At 31.4% G+C, this 26112-nt stretch overlaps 3 protein-coding genes across 3 annotated transcripts in view; 1 reads left to right on the forward strand and 2 right to left on the reverse strand.

The window, feature by feature from the left end:
* Positions 1-1080: 1080 nt before the first annotated feature.
* Positions 1081-6190, reverse strand: LOC114182284. The gene is made up of 5 exons (XM_028069122.1): positions 5973-6190; positions 5813-5872; positions 3205-3307; positions 1992-2256; positions 1081-1480 (listed from the first exon to the last, which is right to left on the reverse strand). Exons 3-5 carry the CDS (start codon positions 3286-3288, stop codon positions 1332-1334), a joined length of 498 nt encoding a protein of 165 aa, XP_027924923.1. The 5' UTR covers positions 3289-3307; positions 5813-5872; positions 5973-6190; the 3' UTR covers positions 1081-1331.
* A 4778-nt stretch (positions 6191-10968) lies between these two features.
* Positions 10969-26112, reverse strand: part of LOC114181862 — an 83815-nt gene continuing 68671 nt past the window's right edge. Inside the window, exons 2-4 of the mRNA XM_028068475.1 lie at positions 14148-14250; positions 12382-12646; positions 10969-11879 (exon numbers count right to left, since the gene is read on the reverse strand). Of these exons, the coding sequence (XP_027924276.1) occupies positions 11731-11879; positions 12382-12646; positions 14148-14231 (498 nt within the window). The 5' untranslated portion in view covers positions 14232-14250 and the 3' untranslated portion in view covers positions 10969-11730. The remainder of the gene's footprint in view (positions 11880-12381; positions 12647-14147; positions 14251-26112) is intronic.
* On the forward strand, positions 17478-23700 carry LOC114180443. Its single transcript, XM_028066761.1, has 9 exons — positions 17478-17951; positions 18033-18158; positions 18262-18791; positions 18875-18956; positions 19238-19327; positions 19407-19529; positions 19613-19741; positions 21354-21407; positions 23611-23700. The coding sequence occupies exons 1-9, from the start codon at positions 17478-17480 to the stop codon at positions 23698-23700; spliced, it is 1698 nt and encodes a 565-aa protein (XP_027922562.1).

Below are 26112 nucleotides of genomic sequence, written 5' to 3' on the forward strand. Positions count from 1 at the left end.
ATCTTAGTAGCTACATGAATACTTGAGTTCCATAAACATTACATCTTACAAATAATTCTAAATCTTACATTATCCTCTTAAATACATTTTAAACTTTAAGAGATTAAATACATTTCTTGTTCATTTAATTTTTTTCCTATGCAACAAAGTAATAGGAAGAGCAGTGAGAGAAACATGAAAATGTTACATAACATCATTACTCATTCCCTAAAACTATTGCCTTGTTCTTCCGACCAAACTACTTTAGTTCCCACATATCTTTAACCCTAAAGATAGAGGTTTGGACCACCTCACCTGAAAATAAGTAATAGGAAAAGTGAGTAGCATGCTAAAACTTCAATTGTTTGATTGGTGACAACACCTTCCATGAAGTGTTGGAATTATCCCAACACTTTAATTTCTCCTATCTTTTCTGGAAACACTTTGTAAGATCACAATCCCTTTGTTCATATTGCAATCCTTTCTAGACTGTCCAACAAAATCTTTCTTGGTGAAACATGTGTTCATTTTCTAATGCAATCATTCCACTCAATATAAAGATCTTCCTCCAATGGGGACCACAACAAAATGGGAACGTGGAAACCACATGGTTGTCGAATGCTAGATTCTCTAACTTGACCAAAGTCAATGGTTCAAGCTCAATTTAACACTTTTCCCACAAATATCCAACTTCAGTGACAATCTTATTTGAAGCACCATTAGAAACTAAATATAAAATAACAAAAAATAAATCAAACTTTTAATTTTTCATATAATGATAAACTAACCCAAATCTGTCTGATCCAATTCCTGTTTAATCCCCACCCCAGGCTACCACAACTCATAATTTTTGCACAACAGGTAATAATTACATGATATTAAACTGAGCACAGACATCATTCTTCTTCATTGGTTCTACATTCATTCATGACTTGGTTACAAGGTTGGAGAAGAGGTTGGTTTAATGCCATTAGATGATAAAGACCCCACATCTGGCTAGAGAAAATGCAAGGTCCACATAACAATTTAAGAATCAGGTCCATGTTTGAATAGCTTATTTTTTAAAGCGTAAAAAAAATAATCTATCTCAAGAGAGTTTGGTAAAATAAGTTATTGTTTCATCAAAATAAGTTAAGGCAGACAAGCAACAATAGTTCCATTTCTAGGATTGAGTGTAGTACTAATAGTATATAAACTTGGGGAAAAAAATGTACACACTTGCAGTAACAGACTAGATAACTGACCTAACCTAAATGCTTCAAGAAAGATTCTCCCAGAAAACACTGACATTTTCCACCCAGTTGACAATGCAACGACAAGCTTTTTCTCACTATATAGCAGGTCAAGGCATCTTACTTTCTCTTGTCATTTAAGGTTACAAGCGATTTGAGCAATCCAGGGCTTATCTTGTCTGCAAGAACACCTGACTCTGATAGAAGGTAAGCTTTTTCCTTCATAATGCTCTGTAGTTTCTTTGGCTCAAAGTCAAGCTTCGCTTGATCTGTAAATAATTACATGGTCAGTAAAAAAGTATAGCAAGCAATTTTTATTGGAAATAAGTTTTTCGATAAAAGGACTTCACTTATAGCTATAGTTCAAAGTTTGGACAACCATAATAGTAACGATCAATAAAAGAACATGAATGGAGATAGTCAGTCTCAACACAACCTATAAACTGTAATGTTGGTGTCATGTCATTTGCTTATATAAGTAAAGATTATGTATTACACAATTAAACATAAATTAATATAAAAAATAATCATAAAGTCCCATGTCAACAATTCAGATATAGTTCTACACAAAGAATAATTCTTTTAAGTGGCATTAGCATTTTAAAACCGCAACAGCGTAGTAGACAAAAGCCACATTTAGGTAAAATTACATTATTTTCATTGTTGCAGCGATTGCAATTACAATGACTGAAGATAACCAACGTGGGTGAACATTTAGGGAATTTTTCTGACTTTATTTTAGTATTTTTCAAATGGTTAGAGAATAGGGTGGCCAAAAACCTGTTTCCAATATAGTATGAGCTGCATGAAACGGTATTCTGGCAAACAGATTTGTTCCTGGAAACATCATCCATGTCGACTCAGAAGTGTTATGGTTGCCACAGGTGTTGCATACCTCCTGAACCAAAGGTCTTGAGCTCCCAGCAACTCCCCTCATCATTGACTCGAAAGGAGATGGAACACTGCTTGTTGTTGTCCGAGCCCTTTTCCTTAATGCAGTAAGTGCTTCTCTATTCCCATTTCTCAATCTATCATTCTCAACCAGCTGTATTTTACCAAAAGGGAGAATTACATAGCAGGTTTTATAGAAAAGCTATTAAAAAGAAGCTTTTATAGGCATAGTAAACAAAAAAAAATCTTGATTGGCACTATGGTATTAAAGTGATTTCTGTACATAGTAATAAGGAAATAACACTGGGATCAAGTGATTAGTTACTTTGTGAATCCAAACTGACTGACATAACTCATTTGGAACTTTAGTTGGCTCTTCGTAGCTTTTGTGTGCAAATTGAGTTCTGTTTTAACTTATTGCAGCAGAGGGTAAGATAGTGGATAGTAGAATGGACAGTATACCAATGATACTAGGGAAAAAAGAAATGTAACACCAAAGACATCTAATCAAAGAACAATTACAACAGACAACACTAAGGTTTCATAATTTAAGAGAGTTAGTTGCCCAACTACTTTGGTAGATGGGTCAAGGTTAAATATAGTTTTTGTCACTTAGGGGTGTGCTTGCCTAAAAGCTTTGTTCGGAAAAAAAAAAAGCTACCATACCATAGTTTTTCAAACGCTGCGTTTGTAACTTATAGATGAAACATTGTTGTGTTCTACAGTAATATAGACAAATGATTGACCTTTAAATCTTCCTTTATAGTTTTGCCTATAGTTCTTCTGGTTCCAGTTATGTCTCCATCATGGTTAACAGTTATAACCCGTTTAATCATGATTAATAGTTTTACACATCACACTTATTGATAAAAGTTATACACCCTTTTAAAAGTAGATCATGATTAACAAACATTTTAATCATGTGCAACTTAGAAGAAATAAACCATTTTAAAGTTATATATGGTTAAGTTGCACATGATTAAACACATCAAGGTGACATGCTAGTCACGTGTTAATCACCTTTTTAGTGAATTTTCTTACTTACTTTGTTTATAAGTCTTTGAAAAAACACAATCAACTTCCATTCATAAATTTGAATTACCTGTTGTCGGGCTAAAAGATGGTGCTCAGCTTCGACTTCCAGTTCTGTTAATTTTTTTTGGAACTGTTTCATGCTCTCATCCATATTTGAAGAAAAGAAACTCCTGAAAGATTTAAGAAAACATTATCTAGAGAAACTTGAGTAAAATATCATCAAAGCAACAATCATTCAGTTGAATCAAAATGGAAAAATAATGCTATTTGTTAAGGCAAAGAAAGGCAACACCGTAACTCAGAAAGGAAAACAAACTAACCTTTTAGACACAAATAGCATAATCAAATTTCTTCAACATATTCAACTCAGAAGCAAAACACATAAATCAATGACAAGGCTGAAACTCAACACTTTACGACATTTGCATAAACGCATTAGAAATTCTTACCGGGTGCAGAGGCGATTGGAGCTCGAGCTAGGGTTTTTAAAATAAGGGATTTTCGAACCTAAGGATGCAACCCACAAAGGACAAATTCAAATTCATTTCTCTAGGTGTTCATGCATCTCATTGCATTTAAAAAAAATATACAGAATAGAGCAGATGCACCCAGAGTAAATGAATATGGAGATATTGCTCCAAAAAGGTTTCCGCCATCATTACTATAGAATCTATAGACAGGAAATATTGTGTTTGGTACCTAATCCCAACTAAAATAATCACATTTCTCAGCATTTAAATATATTCTAGCCAGAACCATGAACTCACATTCCTAAGCCATGATCAAAATTAATCAGTTAGGAAGAGCTTATTTAAAGCCTATTTTAGCTAATCTTCAATTCTGTAATAGCTTATGATATGTCCATAAGTTGTCCTAAACTTATTAAATAAGCTTTCTGGGATAATTAATAAAAACAGCTTCTATCTTACATGAAAATATTTCAAACTGATTTCTTCGATTATACAAAAAAGTAAAAAACTAAAATCCAAGTGCTTATTATGACTAGCTCATATTTAATAAGTGCTTAATTAAGTTATTTATCCAAGTCTACCTTTAGTAACAGACATAACTATTCTGCTTTATATAGTACAACCTATGATCAGAAAACAATAATCATACTAACAAACAAGGTTATCAAACTCGCGGGTTGACTCGTACACCCGTACGAGTTTGCAAGTCATCGCATATAACTCGTTTTTTTTCAAACTCGGAGTAAACTCGTTGACTCGTGCCGGACTCGCGAGTTCGAGAGCGAGCCGAGTTTGAAGAACGAGACAAAATGACACAAAAACATGTTGTTGGCTTTCGGATTTTAAGCCAAAACCAAAACCCCAATGCCCCAAATCAAAATCCAAGCGAAAACAGAGATCGAAGCCCAACTCAAAAACCCTAATCGAAGAAGAAGAGAAGTTCGAACTTGAAAACGTTGACCTATTTCGACATCTCAGCCCCGGTCATTCACGTCGCAGCTCCGATCGTCTCGCATGACAGCTCTGATCGCCTCGCATGGCAGCTCCGCCGGGTTGCTGGTTCAGTGACGTTGTCAAAACAGGTCAGCCCGACCCGTTTTGAGCCAGCCCGTTTTTGGCCCGCTTTAAAAGGGTCGGGCCGGACTGGCCCGACATGGTGAAACCGGTTGCATTTCTGGGCCCAGCCCACCAACTTTTTTTCATATGTTTAATTTGTGGCCCAAAAATCAGATTTTATTTTTTTCATTTCAAATTTAGTTGACTGAATATTGTCCCAATGTTATATTACCAAAAAGAAATTCTCCTTCAATGAAGAATACAAAAACAATAGAAGCATTAATTATGGTCCATATGTTTGGCAACATGTGCTGCAGAAGACTAGCAGCAAAGTTTTATTTTATACGGAGAGCACACATAATGGGTTATAAAAAGCTATGTACATGGACTATATGCAAGATCTATACAATACATTCTACAAGAATAAAAGCTTTCCCTTCTATTAGATTAGGTTCCCTATCTTTCTAAATGTCCTCCTTCCAAGTTCAACGGACATCATCAATATGATTGTTGCTTTAAACCCCTGAATGTCTAGCAATGGAACAACCAAAAATTTCATTTACATTACTCAGTATTAATACAATAGAAAAAATATTCCTGGATAAGAGGGAGAGAAAAAAGTGCAGTGGCCGAGGATAGCATATCCTCCACAGAAAATTAACTAACATGCAGTCTACTCACTAAGTAATGATATTAAGGAGGGTCACCATACATACTCTTATCCTTATATATGCATAGAGGGTTTTTTCATATTTGAATCATGATCAATTGGTCATCAAGGTGCAACTTTACTGCTGCACTAGGATAAATTCTCCATAGAAAAGAAAATACCCAATGAACAAACTGAAAGCACATCAGTTGTGTAAAGCTCGCCAATGCCTCACATTCTTTCTATTTAGTTCTTTACTTGTTCTAAAGTAGTTGAAGCTGAAGAGAATGTTATTTCGAAGGTAAATGCTGGAACCGTTAGCTAGACAAAATGACATTCTTAGACACTAAATTTAAACCCCAGCATTTCAGTCTGATGGGAATCAAAGAATGGGTCGTGATGGTCGAAAATCACAAAATCAGAAATTTAGGGTTACGAAAATCAGAAATTTAGGTTACAAATCGGGAGAAAGGGAACCAGAATGCAAATTACGAGCAAACCTGTCTTCGCGGTGGTCGTGGCGGTCGGAATCGTCCGCCAATCACAGTCCGATGGTGGCTCTGCAAAACGCGCGCAATGAAGGTCATGAAATGAAAACAGCGATGATAATGGTGAAAAAGAAGAAAACGAAAATTGGAAACATGTATTGTATGATTATACCTTTGGGAAGTGTGATGCAAACGAGAAAGAGAATTGAATTGAAGGTGAAAGAAGGAAGGAAGCGATTCAGAGCGGTGGCGTTGTTTTGGTTCGTTTCGTAACAACCGCAGTAAGAGAATTAAAGGAATATTGGTGGTGGTGGAGACCAATTTGACGACGTTATTTTCTTTTACCTTTCAGTTTTCACAACCGTTTCTTGGTTGGGTGTTCAAGCCCATTTCTACGCAGGCGGTTTTTCTTTTTGTACCCCATATTTTCCTTCCACACCACTTCTAGAAATACCAAATCTTCATTTTGCCGTTGAGAAATTACATTTTCTTTTTAATGCCCATTTTCGTATGATTTTGTCGCATTTAAAAGTCATCGATTGAAAAATTATATAATTCAAAATAATAAATTTATCTCAAGTACATAATTGATTATCTTGTTATTGATTAAGTTATCGACCACTAAATATCAATTATTTTAAGTTGACAAATAAAACGTATCAAATTTTGTGGTTTGTTTATTATTTTAATAAATAAGTTATTTAGTTAAAACCTTCGATTGTTTTTATTGTTATGTGACGAGATTGGACAATATACTCTGAAAAACTTTCTAGACAAAAAAATAAAATTGGTCATAATAAAGCATAAGAGAATAAGAAATGTCATTAACGTTTTTGTTGTTTGAAATGTTTTGATTTATTTTTATATTGTTTATAATAAATGAAATTATAAACAATATTTCTCTTTTCTTTATTTGTTTGTCTACAATCACATTTTTTTTATATTCGAAAAGGGAAGAATGTCCAATTCATATCATGTGAGCATAATGAGGAAACATTTGGTCATCATAAAAAAGAAAAAAAAAATGTGATAATGAAAACTTATTATAAAGTTATTTGAATGTATACAAATACATTCAAATATGTTTAAGATAATTATTACAATGAAAATTTATAATAAAAAAATTAAAAGTGTCATTAAAGTAAATAATTGTGATTACAGTGATTATAATTAAGTTTAACAATGAAAAATTTAAATACTATACAGTACAATAATCTTAATAAAAAAATCCAACCATAAACTTAATGTCTAAGAGTAATTCTTTGGTGAAAATTTTAAATCTTATACAATCCAACCATCATTATAAAAAAAAAAATTAAACTAACATCAATATATCTAAAATTAGTTAAATAATTTAGAATCACTCTTAACCTTGTCAAACTCTTTCTTCCCACCATGTGGAATTCTTGAAAAAAAAGTAATATGAGGTTTAAGCGGTAAAATATTTTTACCTTATTAATAATAATAATAATAATAATAATAATAATAATAATAATAATAATAATAGTAATAGTAATAGTAATATGCGAACAAATTTACTTATACCACATATTATGTGAATATACGACATTAAAAAACATCAGAGTAATCAAACTGCTAAGAGAATTAACTAACATAATTACTGTTAATAATTACTGTTAATACGAGAATTTACGAGAATATGAAATTTTGCAAAAATATTTTAAAATATATCTACATTTAAACACTTAATTGATCTTTCATGTAAATGGGTATGATAAGTAATATATATATATATATATATATATATATATATATATATATATATATATATATATATATATATATATATATAAATGAGGTCAAAGGTGATGATATAAATTATATCAAATTAGATATATACATATGCATTAAGAGTTAATAAAAATAATTATATTAGAATATGGTATAGTTATAATTATAAGTTTATTCTTTTTTGTAAGTGTTTGAATCGAAAGAAAAAGATAAAAATGTAAAAGCGAGGAAGAGATGATTATAGATAGTTTGTTGAGAGATGAAGTGATTCTCAGTCGCAGGACCCATTCACTCTCCTCAGGCTATCGACACGTGGCAGAGGGTAGCCACTTGATTTTTCACTGCAGCGAGTACATCCAATGTATGCCCAGTGGCAAGTGAAATGCTTCAACTGTCGATAAGAGAGAGAATGCATCAAAGTCCAAATTTTATGAGATAAAAAAAAAGTGTTATTATCTCAAGAAAAAGGCTGACACAGACCATGACTGGTGTACGGAATGTCTCATACAACAATTTTGCATCATCACTCATCACAATATTTATATATATTTCGATGCTTAAATATTAGAAAAATATTTATTTACCGATAATAAATATTATAAGATTTATAAATTATACCATGTAATAAAAAAATAAGTATAGTATAGACAAAATTAATATATATATTATTTAAATATTATTAACGTAATAGTAAATATATTTTTCTGCTTCTTAATAAACAGATTTTTTAATTTACGAGAAAATTATGTTTCTAAACTCATTAATGTCTTAGCTTTTATAATTAAGATGAGATATTTATGTTAATTTTTTATTATGAATTTAATGTGATAACAGTTTTTTTTTTGGGTCAAATTTTTTTTTTCTTATTCTTTATTAAATCTACTTTTAGCTTTTTTATATTTTGCTGACTCATTTTAATTCTTAATATTTTCTTAATTTTTTACAATTTTTTTTACTAATTTTAGTCTTTTAATAATGTTTTCGTCTACCAATTTTTAATCAACCTGTTTAACCTACATACTGACTAAACTAGGCCAAATTTTTTTAATGAACATTAAATGAATTTTGAACATTGAGAGTTGGAGGGAATTGTAAATTATATATATATATATATATATATATATATATATATATATATATATATATATATATATATTCATTTTTAAGCTCATTTTCATGAAAAAAAAAAAGTCTTACTGTTTCACAATTTCAAAAACTTTCTAGTATCTTAAAATCACAAGACATTGTCAGATTAAACTTCAATTGAGAGATTAAAGACGATGTCAAATACAAAAATTGAGGAAATAGATTTCATAAAAAAAGAAATTATTGGAGGACTAAAACCAATAAACAAATGTTAAGAAACTAAAAGTAATTTTATTAAAAATTCTAAGAATTAAAAACAAAATTTACATAAAAAAATGAATGTGGCTGTTATGTCATATTTATAATTCACGTGGTAAGTCAGATGATTTTGACAACATAATAATGGCAAGATCTAAATACATTAACTTGAAGTTGAGGAATAAAACTAATAAACATTTATTAAGTAAAAAAATTCGGAAAGATGAGAAATTTTAAAATAATATCTAATTACACTCCTATCATTTCCAAATAATCTTTTATAAAAGTGACTTTTTGGATTATCTATTGTAAAAGCATTTCGGAATAAATTTTTTGAAATTTCTAAACATGATTTTTAAAATAGGATCTTCGAACTAAATTGTTTAGAATTCTAGAACACAGGAAAAATACTTCAAAAGAGTTTTTTAGAATAAACTTTTCGTAAGACATTTTTAGGAACACGTACAATACTTTTTAAAATACAATTTTTGAAACGAGTTTTTTTTTTTTATAATGAGTTTGCCTCTCTTCTTTTTCCTTTGCATTAGAGAACAATGATGACATAGAAGAATAAATATATTTTAATATTTTTCTAATAATAGCTGGTGCATTTAATAATAATGGAGTGTAGAAAGAAAACTGTTAATTAGTTGCATAGCCCTTATACGACCACGATAACGGTGGCAATGGAAGCTTTGTCTTCTCATTCCATATTGCATGTTTTTAATGTGAAGATGGATTGAAATACACAAATAAATAAAATAAATAAATAAATAATGGATTGAGATAGAAAAGTTTTAAATTTTTTATTTTGTCAAAAATTATACTTTTGAAGTATTAACTTGATTAAAAAATAAATTTTTTATAAAAATATATACAAATATTTAAATAAGTCAATAAGTACTAATAAGAAGTTTTTCTAAGCTAATGAAAAAAAAAACACTATTTAAGTTATCTATAATATAAGTATAAAAGTAAATTTCGAATCATTTATATTAAACTCATCATTCGATAGTGAATTAGTTTAGATTGAATCGGTTTTGACACAATCAAAATAAAACTCAGCCTGGTTTAAATGGATTGAACTGGGTCAGATTAAATCATCGATAACTCAACCCAATGAATACCCTCTACTCATTAAAAAAAATGTTTTTAAGAAAAACAATTCGTTGATCTAGTTAAGAATTAAGTTAAATTAATCAAGATTTAGTTTTAGATTTAATAAGTTAATGTTATGTACTAGTCGGATTGTTTGAAGTAACTGAAATATATTTTAAAATAAGATGTTTCAGTGATAATTGACATTGACATAATTCAGATATTCTAAAGTAATATTAAAGTATTTAAACTATTTTATAAATTACTTCAGTTCTTTTAAATTAATTATAAAATTTAGTTTAACTTTACAGTAGTTCAATTTATGTATTTTATCTACCTATATGTATAATTTTTCCTCCCCTTCTAAAATGACATTTTTTTAATATTCAAGAAATTTGAAACACAAATCTTAATAGCTACATGAATACTTGAGTTCCACAAACATTACATCTTACAATAATTCTAAATCTTACATTATCCTCTTAAATACATTTTAAACTTTAAGAGATTAATATACATTTCTTGTTCATTTAATTTTTTTTCTATGCAACAAAGTAATAGGAAGAGCAGTGAGAGAAATAGGAAAATGTTACATAACATCATTACTCATTCCCTAAAACTATTGCCTTGTTCTTCCCACCAAACTACTTTAGTTCCCACATATCTTTAACCCTAAAGATAGAGGTTTGGACCACCTCACCTGAAAATAAGTAATAGGAAAAGTGAGTAGCATGCTAAAACTTCAATTGTTTGATTGGTGACAACACCTTCCATGAAGTGTTGGAATTATCCCAACACTTTAATTTCTCCTATCTTTTCTGGAAACACTTTGTAAGATCACAATCCCTTTGTTCATATTGCAATCCTTTCCAGACTGTCCAACAAAATCTTTCTTGGTGAAACATGTGTTCATTTTCTAATGCAATCATTCCACTCAATATAAAGATCTTCCTCCAATGGGGACCACAACAAAATGGGAACGTGGAAACCACATGGTTGTCGAATGCTAGATTCTCTAACTTGACCAAAGTCAATGGTTCAAGCTCAATTTAACACTTTTCCCACAAATATCCAACTTCAGTGACAATCTTATTTGAAGCACCATTAGAAACTAAATATAAAATAACAAAAAATAAATCAAACTTTTAATTTTTCATATAATGATAAACTAACCCAAATCTGTCTGATCCAATTCCTGTTTAATCCCCACCCCAGGCTACCACAACTCATAATTTTTGCACAACAGGTAATAATTACATGATATTAAACTGAGCACAGACATCATTCTTCTTCATTGGTTCTAAATTCATTCATGACTTGGTTACAAGGTTGGAGAAGAGGTTGGTTTAATGCCATTAGATGATAAAGACCCCACATCTGGCTAGAGAAAATGCAAGGTCCACATAACAATTTAAGAATCAGGTCCATGTTTGAATAGCTTATTTTTTAAAGCGTAAAAAAAATAATCTATCTCAAGAGAGTTTGGTAAAATAAGTTATTGTTTCATCAAAATAAGTTAAGGCTGACAAGCAACAATAGTTCCATTTCTAGGATTGAGTGTAGTACTAATAGTATATAAACTTGGGGAAAAAATGTACACACTTGCAGTAACAGACTAGATAACTGACCTAACATAAATGCTTCAAGAAAGATTCTCCCAGAAAACACTGACATTTTCCACCCAGTTGACAATGCAACGACAAGCTTTTTCTCACTATATAGCAGGTCAAGGCATCTTACTTTCTCTTTTCATTTAAGGTTACAAGCGATTTGAGCAATCCAGGGCTTATCTTGTCTGCAAGAACACCTGACTCTGATAGAAGGTAAGCTTTTTCCTTCATAATGCTCTGTAGTTTCTTTGGCTCAAAGTCAAGCTTCGCTTGATCTGTAAATAATTACATGGTCAGTAAAAAAGTATAGCAAGCAATTTTTACTGGAAATAAGTTTTTCGATAAAAGGACTTCACTTATAGCTATAGTTCAAAGTTTGGACAATTATAATAGTAACGATCAATAAAAGAACATGAATGGAGATAGTCAGTCTCAACACAACCTATAAACTGTAATGTTGGTGTCATGTCATTTGCTTATATAAGTAAAGATTATGTATTACACAATTAAACATAAATTAATATAAAAAATAATCATAAAGTCCCATGTCAACAATTCAGATATAGTTCTACACAAAGAATAATTCTTTTAAGTGGCATTAGCACTTTGAAACCGCAACAGCGCAGTAGACAAAAGCCACATTTAGGTAAAATTACATTCTTTTCATTGTTGCAGCGATTGCAATTACAATGACTGAGCGTGGGTGAACATTTAGGGAAATTTTATGACTTTCTTTTAGTATTTTTCAAATGGTTAGAGAATAGGGTGGCCAAAAACCTATTTCCAATATAGTATGAGCTGCATGAAACGGTATTCTGGCAAACAGATCTGTTCCTGGAAACATCATCCATGTCGGCTCAGAAGTGTTATGGTTGCCACAGGTGTTGCAAACCTCCTGAACCCAAGGTCTTGAGCTCCCAGCAACTCCCCTCATCATTGACTTGAAAGGAGATGGAACACTGCTCATTGTTGTCCGAGCCCTTTTCCTTAATGCAGTAAGTGCTTCTCTATTCCCATTTCTCAATCTATCATTCTCAACCAGCTGTATTTTACCAAAAGGGAGAATTGCATAGCAGGTTTGATAGAAAAGCTATTAAAAAGAAGCTTTTATAGGCATAGTAAACAAAAAAAAAAAACTTCATTGGCACTATGGTATTAAAGTGATTTCTGTACATAGTAATAAGGAAATAACATTGGGATCAAGTAATTAGTTACTTTGTGAATCCAAACTGACTGACATAACTCATTTGGCACTTTAGTTGCTCTTCGTAGCTTTTGGTGTGCAAATTGAGTTCTGTTTTAACTTATTGCAGCAGAGGGTAAGATAGTGGATAGTAGAATGGACAGTATACCGATGATACTAGGGAAAAAAGAAATGTAACACCAAAGACAGCTAATCAAAGAACAATTACAACAGACAAAACTAAGGTTTCATAATTTAGGAGAGTCAGTTGCCCAACAACTTTGGTAGATGGGTCAAGGTTAAATATAGTTTTTGTCACTTAGGGGTGTGCTTAGCTAAAAGCTTTTTTCGGAAAAAATAGCTACTATACCATAGTTTTTCAAAAGCTACGTTTGTAACTTATAGATCAAACATTGTTGTGTTCTACAGTAATATAGACAAATGAATTGACCTTTAAATTTTCCTTTATAGTTTTGCCTATAGTTCTTCTGATTCCAGTACTTCTAGTGCTTAGTTTTTATGTCTCCATCATGGTTAACAGTTATAACCCTTTTAATCAATATTAATAGTTTTACACTCACACTTATTGATTAAACTTATACACCCTTTTAAAAGTAGATCATGATTAACAAATGTTTTAATCATGTGCAACTTAGAAGTAATAAACCATTCAAAAGTTATATATGGCTAAGTTGCACATGATTAAACACATCAAGGTGACATGCTAGTCACGTGTTAATCACCTGACGCAGTTTGTCAAATTTTAACAGAAAAATTAACATAAGAAGTTTCTGCATTTTGAGAACCTTGAGAATCTAAACATGCCTTTTGAAGTCAAGAGACAAAGTTGTACAAGACACAGATCTCAAGATGCTAATCTGTAGTTTTCCATGATTAATATGCTACATAACTATTTCATCATGAGGATATATGATTGAAATTCGAGGAACTCTGTACCAGACTCTTATTATACTTATTCATTTATGAAACGAGTAGGATGTTTTCACCATAAATTTGTGTCAAAACCTTGGAAGAAGACAGCATTAAGGAAAGTAAAAGAAGAATACATTAGATTGAGTAAAGTGTCTCAAACAAATTCATCATTATCATGTTCCCAAGACAATATTTGAATACAGCAATAGATTCTGACATACATACTTCATACAAACCAAGGAAAAAGTTACAGCAGAAACAAATATAATTATGAACTTTACCATCTACTTTCTTATTAAGACCAAATTCTTGTCCTCAATGTAGCAATAGAAGCTAGAGTTTACTCCTTTTTAATGAATTTTATTACTTACTTTGTTATAAGTCTTTGAAAAAACATAATCAACTTCAATTCATAAATTTGAATTACCTGTTGTCGGGCTAAGAGATGGTGCTCAGCTTCCACTTCCAGTTCTGTCAATTTTTTTTGGAACTGTTTCATGCTCTCATCCATATTTGAAGAAAAGAAACTCCTGAAAGATTTAAGAAAACATTATCTAGAGAAACTTGAGAAAAATATCATCAAAACAACAATCATTCAGTTGAATCAAAATGGAAAAATAATGTTATCTGTTAAGGCAAAGAAAGGCAACACTGTAACTCAAAGAAAGGAAAAAAAGACCTTTTAGACACAAATAGCATAATTAAATTTCTTCAACATATTCAACTCAGAAGCAAAACACATAAATCAATGACAAGGCTGAAACTAAACACTTTACGACATTTGCATAAACGCATTAGAAATTCTTACCGAGTGCAGAGGCGATTGGAGCTCGAGCTAGGGTTTTTAAAATAAGGGATTTTCGAACCAAAGGATGCAACCCACAAAGGACAAATTCAAATTGAATGCAATTTAAATTTCTTATATATAAACACATTCTTCGGAACTGAAATAGGGTTCGATGCACGTGGTACCCCAAAATATTGATATCAGAATATTGAAAACCCCAAAAATCCTTTATGAAGTGGAAAAGAAGAATAAAAAATTAGGAACTCAGCTGGCAGTTAACAAAAGTAATTTGAAAAAAGAAAAAGAGTTGCAGTGGCAGTGATGGAATGCAGGGGCGGCAACTAATGGAAGCAATGGTCGGCAATGGGGCCGAAGAAGAAGGAGAGGCGTGGGTAGTATATTAGAATATTTTTGTTGGGCCATGTATGGCCCAATTTTTATGCAAATAGGAAATTATTGAAAGTTACCTCATGGATGAGATATCCTTGAAAATTTGGCCATTGAACTCAATAGAGTTGAATGATCCATGTAACCAGATAAGGTTATGGTATGATACAGATCCACTTATATGCCGCCTATCTTCTGTAGGCTTAACTCTAAATTTCCTACTTTGTGAATTCAACATTAACATTAAATCATCCTTAATTTTAACAATTAGTATTTGTTCGAGTTATGTCACGCAAATATTAACTAAGGCCTTGCCAGGATTGAAAAGAGAGAGAAAATTTGAACTTACAATGCAGATTTTTCTATCATGATGCACAAATGCTATACAATATCACTCATGTTTCAAACTGAACCAACAACTTAGATTTTTTTTTAAGGCACGTCATATTATGTAGTTTATGCTAGCATATTGTCTAGTATATTTAAAAGAAAACACAAGGTTATTCATCAATGATTAAAAATGAACAGTTTCCTTAAAATTTAAAGTTGCAGTCAGAATACAAGGTCAATTCTTCACTAGTGTTGAAAAAACAACTTAAAATAGACCATCGTGAAAATTTTGGAGTCAAAGTTATTCATCAACGTTATAATGTTTCTAATTCCTAATAAATGAATACATTACAAAGATTATCATTATGCTGGACAAAGACCATGATCTTTGCCACAACATTAAAACTAGAGTTCTCCATCTCAAGCGCTGATATATACCATGGCAATATATAAACTTAAATATATTTAGAAATTTATAAAAATCGTGACTCAACTCGTGAAGTTGGACGAGTTTACGTTCCACACCCCGAATCTACTTAACTCGTATCTAGAATCGCTTTTGAGTAGGTTCGTGTGAAGTGGAGCAAACTCGCTCAAGCTCGTGTAAAATCGCTGAGATTAGAGTCGATTCAGCGAACTCAGTCGAGCAGCACAAAAAGAATAGGCAAAAAAAATATATTACAACAATGGATTTGTTGGTTTCTAGGGACTACTTATCAGAACACACCTGAGTAATGGTTCACTGGTTCTCTCTCGCAAGTTTCTGTCGGTTTTTGGGTGCTGATATGAAGCTCTGACACGTGTTGGAGCCGCGCTTCCTCGAGTCGGAAGCGCACCAGACACGGACACCCGTCAGAAGCACGTACGACGCGATGTCGGACACTGATATTTGGGTCGGACACGATCTTTCTTCTGGACGCGCGGAGAAAAGTGAGAAGTGGGTGTTGATCTCACTGTTACAGTTGCCGTTGCAGAAATGAAAATGATATTCGAACATAAAATTCGAACTCAATTTTGACATGGGTGACGTGACACCCTTTTTTTCTTTTTTTTAAATCAAACAGAACCCATGGTCACGTGCACGGAGGTTATGTGCAACAAATTCTTTTTGCCAAAAGTAAAGTAGATGTGGAGAGAGAAAGTGTCCCAAAATGCAAAATTTGTAGAGTGTTTGTGAGACAGGGAGGGAGAAAGTTGGAGGAAGTGGAGACAATTTCTGTAAGTCGGAGGAGAGGCGGAAACAACGTGAGAAAGTCGGCGGAAAGGCGGCGACAGCATGAGCAACTCAAAGGAAAGGCGGAGACAGGGTGATCAAGTGTGTGGAAAGGTGAAGCCAGAGTGAGGAAGTCGGCGAAACGGCCGAGAGAGACTGAGATAGTCGGAGGAAGTCGAGACAGAGAAGTTGTGGTGTTACAGAAGCGAGGTGGGAGGCGGTCACCGTGAGAGGACACACTTGCGACAGCGACGATAGTGGAGGGGATCGAATCCAGTGGAAGCGAGTCGACGACAACGACAACCAACCTACCGGAAGCCGTTCTGCAACACTGTTTTAGTGTAAGGTTCGTGTTTTTTTCTTCAGCAATCGAAAAGGTTTAATCTTTGGGGGAAAAACGTTTCATTTATTTTCGAGTTTGGTACAACATTGTTTGACAGAGTCGTTGGTATATTCTGGTTTGCATTGTGGTGTGGTTTTGTAGTCTTGATTTTGTAGTGGCATGTTGTGGTGTTTGACAATGTTGTGCGTTTGGACAACACCAAAATTTTCAAAGCAGCACATTTGGGGGTTTTTTAATTTTGTGGTGGCCGAATGTTATTGAGTTATGGTTGGATATGGAAAATATGAAATTTTTATGTTTCAGGGGATGGACTTTGGTGTTTGATATTGTTGTTATTGTTTGTTGTTTTTGGAATTTTATTTGGTTTGTGTAATTATTTGATACTATGTCATTCAAGGGTAAATGTTTTGAGTTGTAAAATAGGAAAGGATGGCGGGTAAAGGACAATCTGATGAGAAGGTATTGACATTACACTTTTATGAATTGGTTGTTATCATTATTTGGGTATGATTTTTAAATAAGTTATAATTTATGTATTTTGATTGAATGTTAGTGTCGGTTGCGGACCTTTTGTTACACGAAGTACATTGTTCAAATTAACGGCTTGCTTTTGGATAGCCATCGTGCAAGGCTACAAGATACACCATTCCAATGGTGTTTGCAGATAGTGAAACCGTTACAAATATATAATCCCCTTATGCTGGAGATGTTGAAGCGATGGTTACCGGCTCAGGAATCTTTTCGTGTCATGCAACGGTGTATTCCATTAAGTTGTGGTGATATCTCCATGTGCTTAAGATTGGGTGGTGTTGGGGTGGATGTGGAATTTGAAAAAAATATATGTGGTGTTGTGGGGTCAGTTATGAAAGATAAATTACTAACAGTTGAAAATGTTATTAATGTCATTAAGAGTTTGTTAGAGGCTGAGTTTGTTGATGTTGATAATGTTTGCCGTTTATATATTTTAGTTTGTTTTGCTGTCCTATACTTCCCTAGGAATTCAAGAACTATTTGCAATATTCCGTTCAGTGTTTTAGACAATATAGATAGGTTGTCCACTTACAACTGGGGTAAAGCAGTCCATACGTATCTGGTAAAAAGTTTAAGTCGTGCCTTTTTGGCACTTGGTCAAACGGAAATCTGCTTAAGCGGCTCAACAACAGTTTTGCAGGTACAAAGAACTTCATTTAATGATTATTACTGATTTGTACAATATATAAATTGATGAGATTTACAAATTTCTATTTTGTAGTTGTGGGCCGTAGAACGGCTTCGATTATGTGCGTCAGATGCAGAGATTGTTTTTCCACGAATTTTGGGCTGGACGGACTTTCAATTAAAGAGAAGACGCGTTGAGAAGTTATTTCAAGAGACCCATGTATAAGTGCCTACCATTTTTACTTTATGAAAATGTTAATTATATTTGCCTACCATTTTTAGTTTATGAAAATGTTAATTATATTTGAGCACTAATTTGTTAGGTTATTTGTTCATTTAGATTTTTTTTGGAATGGAGGTTGAGAGAAGAAGACCATGAGAATGAAATTATTCGAGAAGCCTTGCAACTTGGACACGAAGGGCAATCCAAAAAAGCGCATGTAGATAACAAGGTTGCGTCGATGCAAGACTTGTTAAAGAAGCTGCGAAAGCATGGAAGACGACTACGGAAGTTGAAGAAGCACATGACGGAATTGCATGAAGAAATATTGTCTAGATCTCATGTAGGGGATGAAGAAGATGGAGAAAATGTTGACGAGAATGGTGCGGAAGGTGTACACAAAGAAGCCGATGTTGAGGTTGAGGTTGAACAGCGTGATCAGGAGGATGAAATTGGTGAACATCTTCATAAATGTTTTGATTTGAACTCCGAATCTGATGTTGCCCAGTTTGGGGAGGTTTTAGCACTTCAAGCCATTGCTCCATATGATCCACAACAGCCATCATTTGATTCATTAGGAGTTGACTTGATGAAGTTGTACAACACTGTAACTTATGACCGTACTCCTTATAGGTATTATTAATTAATTTTTTGTGACATGTATGAAAATGATTAAACAAACCATTAAATTTGTTACTGACAGACTTAAATTGTAGGTTGGTGGCCAATATAAATGGCCAAATTTTGGGAACCTCTGAATGCTGTGGTTTTGGTCCTACAAATAAGGTGGACAATATGGTAAGAACTATTTTTTGTATTTCTATTTCTATGAAAGTGAGGTGCTGATGTTCGGGACCCAATGGTTTGTGATCAATAATTAATTTGAAAATCTGAAGACCAAAATTTATGTAGTCAGTCCCCATGTAATATCATAGCACTCCCCACGCCTGGTCACAACAGTATGTTTGTAATTAATTGTAAATCTCCCCGAGCAAGGAACATAAAGGTTTTTTGAGCCCTTTGTAACATGAATTTAATTTCATATTCATTTGCCTGATTTGGTGAATCCTTTTGTGTAGGCTGTTTTGTTCGGTGCAAGCACAATGATGTACTTTGAACGACGCAAATATGGTCATGTCAAGCGAGTAGCTTTCAATCCGTTATATGCGGTACAACAACTTAATGTTTGGTTACGAATGACTTAGCTTTATTTGAGTTAGAAGTAACTAATGTCAGTTTTGATTGTAGACTCATGTTCTGAATGACTCACGAAGGATGAAGATTAATAGACGGCAATGGACATTGAAAGACTATGAGGTTTACTTTCGTGCAGGACTGATTTCTGTGAAGGATATTGTGGATGCTGATTTTGTGAGATTCCTCTTCATATATGTAATTTTTGCTGCATATTTAATACTTTCCAAGTTAAGTGATACATTTATTATTTGATGCAGTTGTTTGCCCCAACGGTGCATGAAGGTCATTGGTGGTGCTATGCTGTAAATTGTCAACAGAAGAAGCTTTATGTCTTGGATTCAATTGGACATTCCAATAAAAATCGCAAAAGACTAGATAACGCCATTGTAAGCACTACAAATGTTCAATACACGTATTGTATTTCTTGTCATAAACGTTTATTTTATTGATTTCATGATTGATTGTATGCTTATAATATGGGATTGCTTTTTGGTATGCTGTTGAAATGTGGTGATGATGAATATCCAATATTTGAAGCAGAATGCCACAATACTCCTATTCAACCAAACTTGTATGTGTTTTCATTTATACAATCTAAATGAGTTGTTCTTCCATGTTTTGTCTGAATTTGTGATGAGGAATGTATTTATTTGATAAAAATCTTAATCAATTATACATAATCAAAGTATAAAGAAAAGAAAACTAAATTGTAGAATATCGGAGGAGATGACTATTCATTAAAAAATAGTGAAATTCTTCAGATTGCTAGTCTATTTTTTGATGAACCAGAATTAGAAAAAGAATTTTTCAATGCAGATGAACAAATATAAGAGCTAAACATCATAATTTACATACGTATTTTTGTTTTTCTTTTGCTAGACTTTATTTCTTTTATAATTGTTTATCTTGATTTCTATTAGATCATGAAATATAACTGGTAGATTATTTTTTATATAAATATTAATCTTTAATTTTTTAGACTATGAACTGTAATTGTTATATATATATATATATATATATATATATATATATATATATATATATATTCTTTTTTTTTGTCGTGTCCGTCTCCTACACTTTTTCAATTTAAACATTTCCTCTACACAACGACAAATTTCTCACCGGATTTCACTCGCCAACGTCAACCGAACTTCGTCTTCTTCGACTGAACTCCGATTTCAGGTTAAGTGACAAAGTTAAGGTTCAGTGAAATGAACCACAATATTTCGTATATCTAATATTTTTAAATTTTGAAAAATAAAAAATTGAGATAATAAGGAATTTCATTTTCGCTTATTTATGCAGTAAAACCAGTAATTTCTTTTCTTATACATATTATTAAAATATTAAAATAATAAGTATAAAATAAAGTGAATAAATAAACGACAAAATTTAACATGAACTATCACTTTCTCTCGATTTCAGTCACAAAAAAAATGGCGATCTGATTCGCCATGAAGCATCTCGCAACCTAATTTTCAACCAACCATGGAATCCATGTTTTTTATTTTTCAAAGTATAAGCAGCTTTATTTTCTTCTCTTTTATTATTATTATTTTTCTATATTTAATGTTTCGTATTCAATGTTTGTCTTCCTATGGATTCTGCAATCTTCACTTTACCTCTGTTTCGAGATCCATGAGAGAGATTTTAGAACAGGAAAGGTCGGTTGAGAACCCTAAACCGTGGAATATGGGTTAGCTTTTGCAAATTTGTTAAATGTCGATTGGTAAGTGCAGAAGGTTTGTTTGAAAACTTGTTTTTGTTATGAAACTTAATATGAAATTTTCAGCCCTATACAAAGTTTCTTCTTTGAATTTTTTATTATCAACTAATTGGAAATCATTGTTGGTTATAATTTGTAAGTTATTATTATGAAAATTAATGAACTTTTTATACTCATCTACATATATTTTACTCTTTCAAACTTAAAGTTCAACGTTTGTTTCGTCAAAATCACATTTCTGGGCTGTTTCATCATAAATTCTAACATGTCAGATGTCTGCGTTTGTTCATGCTATATTAGATTGCTCTCGCTGTGCTAGACTGCAGGTATTTTCTGCTTCTTCAGATGACGAACATTGAGTTTCTATTGCCCCCTGTCTCTTATTTATAGAAATTGTGGATCTTTATGATTTCAATGAGTGAATTCAAATATTGGATATTGGCTGGTTGATGTTTGATACATGGTTGTTTGTTGCGTGCTATCTTCCGGTGCCTTAACAATCAAAAGGAGTATCTGCTTAACATGGTTTTATGGTATTGGTTGTTAGATGATACTGACACTGCTGTCATTAAATATCGTTGTTCATGTCACTTAATGTGCTAGATGCCTACTAAATAACATGGTAGCGAATGTATACTGTGAAAAATCCAACCTTGAAAGTTATAATGACCCTAAGACAATATCAACATAAAAGAATTAGGATTTCCTTTACCTTGAAATCCAGATTGATTTTAGTTACAAAAGTTGTTTAAATGGCTGGCTATACAGAATATAATTTTCTGCTAACATGTCTCACCACATTATCAAGGAAATAAATGAAGTTCTGAAAACTTGAATATATATGCTTCTAGGCAACATGGCTAATTGAAAACAAATGTAGTTCTTTCTGTTGATGTAAGAAATTTTAATTGAATGATGAAACTTGATAAGAAAAAAATGCAAGTGAAATACGTTGAATATAGCTGGAGGCAGCATTCAATGGGTATTAGTAGCTTGGAGTTTTCCAGTTTTCCCGTATATCCTTTAGTGTAGTCTTTAGCTATATGAAAATATCAAACTCAAGTGTAGTCCATAACTCCATTGCCTATCGAGTGTAGAATGGATACTGAAGTTCTATTCTCTAACCCTCTGGGCTATAAACATGCAATAGTTACATACATGGCCTTTTTAATCACTGTGAGGATGATTAGGATAACTGTGAATGTTGAAATTTTGTACCTCCTATTCCTTTTGATTTGAGAATTTTCTTGGCAATTATTTTCCTTGACGTCTACATGCTCTGCTGACAAAAGTTCCCATGATATTGCAGCTATGGGGACAATAAGTGGTAAAGTTGTCACAAATTCAAAGTATTCTAAGAATTAATGAGGACAAGTACCTTACATGATTAAAGTTAGATCAGTCCCGAATATTTTGGGGGGGAATGATGATCTCTAGATGGTTAAGTATATAAAAGACAAATAACTAACAATTAGCAGAAGGCAGGTTCAATGCAAGACATTGAATAATTCTCAACTTTAGAAGTCATAATAAGAACATAAGATCATATACTTACCTTGTTTTGGTTACTCTTCATCTTCTTTTGAAGTTCATCATGAACTTTATCTACTTGAATTTAAGAGAGTGTACACCCTCATTTGCTTACTTTGGAGACAAACTTTACAGGGGGATTCTGCTGTAACAAATCTATAGCGATTCCGAAAATGGAAAACCTTTTCTTTATGTTTCAAAGACAGAAATATGGTTCCTGAGACTATTATATCTCTGACACCAGTTATACATAAATTGACAATTAGATTGTGTATATATACTATGACTTGTTAATATCAACATGGAAGAGGTGATAAGTTAGGAGCAATCATGGTATAAAAGCTTCCCCCTCTACCCTAAAGAAACTCCACCACTGAACCAGTGTTTCTAAACAGTAACTGGATCACAAGATTAATAATTCTCAACCATTGCTGTTTATAACTACTCAAGCTTACCTCATATGTTTGCATGCTCAACTTTTGAATGAATTACCCTTGCTAATTCTCCTGAAATCAAATCAATCATTTGTTTACACAGGAAGAAGATAGTACTAGTCATTTACACCTTTCATACATCACCTTAAATACTTATAATATAGCATTTTTAGTTAGATATGGGTAGATTTAACTAAGTTTGGTAGCTGGATAATCAGAGTGATGTATTGGAAAATGTTTGAGTAGCTCTATTTACCAAAAAAGTAATGGATAAAAGCTCTTGCTCGTGATTCAGAGTTACAGAAAATTTGTTGACAATGTAGAAGTACTACAATCGAAGTAACTACAGTAACAATTGAGGGTTTTCATGCATTTAAAAGAAAATTAAATGTGAAATATCTACATTTCTGTTCTTTAAATCTAAGCAATAAAATTACTTTCCTCTCTTCTAGTTACTTCTTCCATGGTTTCAAAACAGCGAGTACGATGATGAGGGCAATGACCAGGAGCAAAATAATGGAAATGATCATGCATTTTCTTGACTTCTTTTGCAAACTTTTTGCAGTTTGGAGAGCGTTGTTACCCAGTCTCACATGATCAGTTGCGTTTGTCACCTGTTTCATTACAGAATGGCATTTTAAAAAGACATGATTAGATGTATAATTCAAGTTTTTGTGTTTCTTTGTATAGTATGATTTTTAACCTTCTCAAGCTTACATGCCACAGTCCAAGTATATAAAACTTTGTTTGAATGAGATAAGAGGCAAGAACTAGTGTGAAAAACCAGCCTAAAGATTAAATATATTTGTGTTTCTTAACTTTCACTGAAAATTAAAATTAGTTCATCTTTAAAACTTTGGTCTAATTTAGTCTTCAAATTTTAGAAATGTAAGAATTTAGCTCTGTTAATCAAATTTTGTGAAGTTTATTTGATATTCTAAACATGTTTCATAATAGTATTTGAATTGTTTATTCTGTTTAATATATTTTTATTTTAATACTAGTTAAGAAATAAATTTAAAATATTCGATAAATTTAATAAAATTAGGTTAAAAGGATTAATTTATTATATTTTTAAAGATGGAATTAAATTAATTCAAAATTTTAAAAAGTGATTAATTTGAATTTTCATTGAAAGTTAATCTATCGAAAACATATTTAACCTAAAATAAAGTATAAAGTGATATAAAGTGGTGTTTCCATAGATAAAAATAATCCAAAAAAAAGTGAAGTTTGTTTTTGGTTATTCAAGATGGGTAGAATGAAAAAGGAAAAAAAAAAAAATAACACTCATATTTTAGGTGCTTATTTGGTAGGATTGGAAGAAGGAAAAAAGAAGAGAAACATTTACATTATAGAGAGTATAATTCAAATATCATAAAAGAAAAAAAAAATGATCTCTAAGACCATTCAATCGCACCTAATGGGTGAAGTTTTGATTCCTATATGATCCATTCCTCAGCCTAACACTCCCAAATAGATTACTATAGTGTTTCTTTTATTTTCACTCCTATTTCTACTTTTATCATATTTATTTTTCGTTTTTCTCTGCGTTAATATCTTTAACTTTCGTAATATTTTTTAAAATTAAATATATTTTTTGTTTTCAAATTGTTATAAAAAAATTGTTTAAATTTTTAATTTAAATTATAAAATAATTGGTTCTTGAATTTTATAAAAGTTCATGTAAAATATTTTTCTTAACAAATTACAATGTTTCTGCTGTGTCATACAAACTTTTATAATGGATTGTAATATATCCTTGGCAAAAATATTTTAAAGAGATAAAACATTTTATAATTTTATTTAAAGACAACAGTTTAATTTAGGAGTAAAATATATTTAACCTTTTTTTCTTACATATATATTTACACTCACATTTTTGTTCATCTACTCTATTTCTATAATCCTCACCAAACTTAACCTGATCTTAAAAGTAAAAAGCATAATAAAGCAAGGATATGTAGGGAAAATATTCTATTTCATTTTCACCTTCTCAATTTTTTCTATACATCGTACTTAAATGGGTTATTCAAAGGCACAAGAAGGAAAAAGAATAAGTAAAATAATCATGTAATCACTCTCTCAAATTATTAACTCTTGTTGAAAATAACACAGATCAAGAGTTCAAGAGATAAGTAAGAATTCTTACAGATGCATTTTATTTTGAAATTCAAATAAAATTTATATTGACATGCATTGCAATAGGTCGAATCCAATATATAATTTATTATTATAATAATTATTTAACATAAAATATAAACACATAATTTAATTATAGTAAATCAAATCAATAAAAAACAACAAATTTGTATTAGGGAAATATTATATATATCTAAATATAATAATTATTAATAAATAAAAATATTAAAATTTCAATAATTACTACGTTTTAAACTCAAGGCATAATCAATGTGGTCAAGATCATGAAATAAATTAAAACTAGGTTAGGTAAGAAATTAAATAAAAATAATAATTAAAATAGTGGTAAATCAATTTAAATTAGTATCCAAATGAAAAGGAACAAAGACGATTTATCTTCAGGAAATTAAAATATATATATATATATATATATATATATATATATATATATATATATATATATATATATATATATATATATATATATAGTTTGATATGAGAGAGACAAATCAGATCAAATAAAAAAAATGAAGGAATCAAGGAAAGATAAAGAAATCATGAAGAGGTAAAAACCTTAAACAATGATAAAAGAAGAAGAAAAAATTTCCTAAGAAAAACAAAAGTAGTTGCTCAGATGAATAATGAAATCTGTAACAGTATGAGAGAATAAAATATCATTGAAATTGAATACGAAAAAAACTTTTCAAATTTATAAATATAGAGGATAATGTATATTGATATCCACGTAAGTTCCTATAATAATAATAATAATATTTATAACATCAAATTCTTCTTCTTATTATTATTATATGAAGAAAAAGAAGAATACATGACATCCTACAATAAATTGATACTAAAAAGTGGAAAGTGAAACTTGTCACCAAAAAAAAAAGTTCGTGAATTGAAGAAGCAAATATATCAGAAA

The sequence above is a fragment of the Vigna unguiculata genome, chromosome 4, assembly GCF_004118075.2.
Source record: "Vigna unguiculata cultivar IT97K-499-35 chromosome 4, ASM411807v1, whole genome shotgun sequence".
Lineage (NCBI taxonomy): Eukaryota > Viridiplantae > Streptophyta > Magnoliopsida > Fabales > Fabaceae > Vigna > Vigna unguiculata.